The sequence below is a fragment of the Stegastes partitus genome, unplaced genomic scaffold, assembly GCF_000690725.1.
Source record: "Stegastes partitus isolate 25-593 unplaced genomic scaffold, Stegastes_partitus-1.0.2 Scaffold865, whole genome shotgun sequence".
Lineage (NCBI taxonomy): Eukaryota > Metazoa > Chordata > Actinopteri > Pomacentridae > Stegastes > Stegastes partitus.
The window spans coordinates 113,938-116,831 of NW_007578596.1; the positions used below are offsets into that span (position 1 = coordinate 113,938).

At 50.3% G+C, this 2,894-nt stretch overlaps 1 protein-coding gene across 1 annotated transcript in view; it reads left to right on the forward strand.

Moving 5' to 3' along the window:
* The window catches only part of LOC103365708 (PEX5-related protein-like), a 17,881-nt gene that overhangs the window by 9,268 nt on the left and 5,719 nt on the right, over positions 1-2,894 (forward strand). Inside the window, 2 exon segments of the mRNA XM_008293219.1 lie at positions 440-456; positions 801-930. Coding sequence (XP_008291441.1) covers positions 440-456; positions 801-930 — 147 coding nt within the window.

Genomic DNA, 2,894 nt, shown 5'->3' on the forward strand with positions numbered 1-2,894 from the left:
TTGTGTTGTGTTGTGTTGTGTCTACGTGTGTTGTGTTGTGTTGTGTTGTGTTGTGTTGTGTTGTTCTCGTCCTTCTCGTTCTGCGTTTCAGTTTTTTTGGATTGAGCAATAAGACAGTGTGTCTGTGAAACGATGCCGACGCTCCCAGAATGCACTGCTGCTGACAGACGGTGAATCAGAGGCGTAGAAATGACGAATCCAGAGAGGAGCTCTGAGTCGCTGCTCAGAGGATCCGGCTGACGTGGTTCAACATGTGGTCGGGGTCCTCCACGGATGCCGTGTGTCCTGGGAACCCTCTGGATGGATGAATCCATCTGCTGTCCACTTTCCTCCTGGAGGATCCAGAGGCGCTCCAGGCCACATGAGATAACCCTCTGGTTCTGGTTCTCCTCCAGCTGGGACGGGAGGAGGCTCCTGACCACATGTTGAACCACCTCAGCCAGATCCTATGAAGGAGTAGTGCCTCGGAGCTCCGGGTCTAGAACCCTGCAGACGAACCATATGTCCAGCATCTCCTGCTTTGTTCTGGAGCTCAGAGCTTCACCGTCCAGCTGCTGCTTCACTCAGACGGGCTGCAGACTGAGGTGCCTTTGAAGCAATCCGTCAGTTTGTCAGTAGCTGATAACAGGAACACGCTGCCAGAAAGTGACTCTAATAAAGACCAGGGACAGTGTGCAGTTCGGGGAGCGTGGGACAAAGCAGCGTTCCCTGCAGAGCTGCTGGTTAGTTCAGGTGATTAATGTCTGTTCAGATGCAGCTTTGACTTTGCTCTGAAGTTTGCTGCTCTGTTTCCGTCTCAGAGCTGCTGCTGCTGACCTCTCTGTGTTTCAGGACTGTGGGGCGTCCAGACAGCGCCGCCGGACTCGATCTCTGCTGGCCAGAAACGAATCTCTGGAGGACGAGTTTGTCAGAGCGAAGGCTGCTGTGGAGGTACGAGCTCTGACAGTGTCCTCATGCAAAGACTTTGTCACTTTTCAGAAAGAACAAAGTCGTACCCGGAATAAGTCTCTGCTTTCTCTCCCAGCTGGTGGTTCTGTGAACATGATTGAAAGTCTCATCGGCAGAGCAAAGACGTAGAACCGGCGGGCTCGGTGTCGGCCTGCAGCTGGTTCAGGCTGTTTCTGTCACGGATCGGACTAGACATGGTGGACAGGCAGCTAAAGAACAATAGTTTCATTACAAAAACAGAATATATGGAAAACAGGAAACCAGAACAGATCAACTGGCAGAATAAATCAGGGAGGGACTAAACAGCGCCCTCTAAAGGCCAGGCGGAATAAACTCAGGATATCAAATACCGAAACACTAGGAATTACAATAATAACTAAATTAAGCACTAAACCCGAGCTTCCCCGGTTGGCGTGGAGAGGAGCAGCAGGTGATGTGGCAGGAGACCAGACAGGTGCAGAGGCAGGGGAGCAGACCGGTTCCAGGCGGAGGTATGAAGCCAGAGGGGAATGTGGAGAACCAGGGGAAAGAGCCAGACTGGGTCCGGAGCGACGGAGGGCTCCAGGAGCTGCACAGGAGAAGACAGGATCCATGACGGGAAGGAGATCGGCCCAGAGTGGAACAGACAGAACCAGGGAACTGACTGAGTGTTCGCTTCCAGTCCGCCGTCCTGTAGCGGTCTGCAGAGCGCTTATAGGGAGCCAGGTGAGCGAGTAGACCACGCCTCTGTCGCAGCTGAACGAGATCAGGTGATCAGAGAATCACTGCACCTGCCTGGAGCTGCACACGACACCAGCACCCACCTGAGAGACAGGAAAGAGGGAAAAGAGGGAACGGCCCGCCGCCTGAAGACTGGAGGATGCTTCATGTTTCAGGATGGTTCTTTCAGGTTCTTTCAGGTTCTTTCAGGTTCTTTCAGGTTGGATATTTCAATCTTGTCTGTAGAAGCTCTCGGTGTGAAGACGTCCATATTTGCTGTCTTCAGTTTCAGCCTGCAGCTGATGCTCAGACACAGATTACTTCTTCGTCCGTCTCCTCCCAGGACTTCATGACTCAGCAGAAGTTCAGATGAATGACGCGGCGCTCAGATCAGCTTCCAGCCGACAGACTCGGAGTTTATGTCGGAAACTGATCATGTGACTGTCCTCAGCTGACCTCTGGGCTGATACACGAGTCAGCAGCTTTCGACCGCAGCACATGGTCTTCATCAGCAAACGGAGCAAACGGCTTGCTGTGCTGGAAGTCTGACTGTCGAGTCACTGATCGCTGGTGTTGCCTCTATTCAGTGCTGACAGACTGTGAAGGGCTCATGTTAAAGCTGCGCTGGAGGATTCAAGAAAGGTTCAACGCCAATGAACGAAGAGAATATCCAGCCTTTTTCTATAAATTCTGTTTGTACCAGAGATGTTTTGCTATCTGTTTTTAAAATGAAGTGACAGACATGTATTTAAAAAGCCTCATATTTCCATCTGGAGGTGGAGCTAGCTCAGCCTTCCTGATTAAAGTGCAGATTTTATCTGTCGAATGTTTAATTCGAGACACTCGTGTCGATGAGTTTCTGCTCTTCAATCCCATTGCTGGGCTCAGTGAACCAATCACAGCGTCTCTGAGCGACGAGCTGCTGATTAGAAGCTTTTCCTGGTCAGGACGGACACTTTCTGGATTTCACTGCAGGTGTTTTAATCCGACGAGCAGGCAGAGGTCAGCGGCAACAGAAGACTCCATTAGAAACCAGGCGTGCTCACAGAGAACCCTCACATTGGTCGAATTTTTATATATATTTCTGTGAGGTCATAACTTTAGTTCAAAACTAGTCAGTTTAATCTCCATAATTATTCATACTGTAGGTTGTCAGCCTGTTTTGTATTTTAGTCAGACGCTTTGTTTTATAGGGTTTAAATCATTGATAAAATGTTCATGATGCTGCCACCGCCGTGCTTCATCAT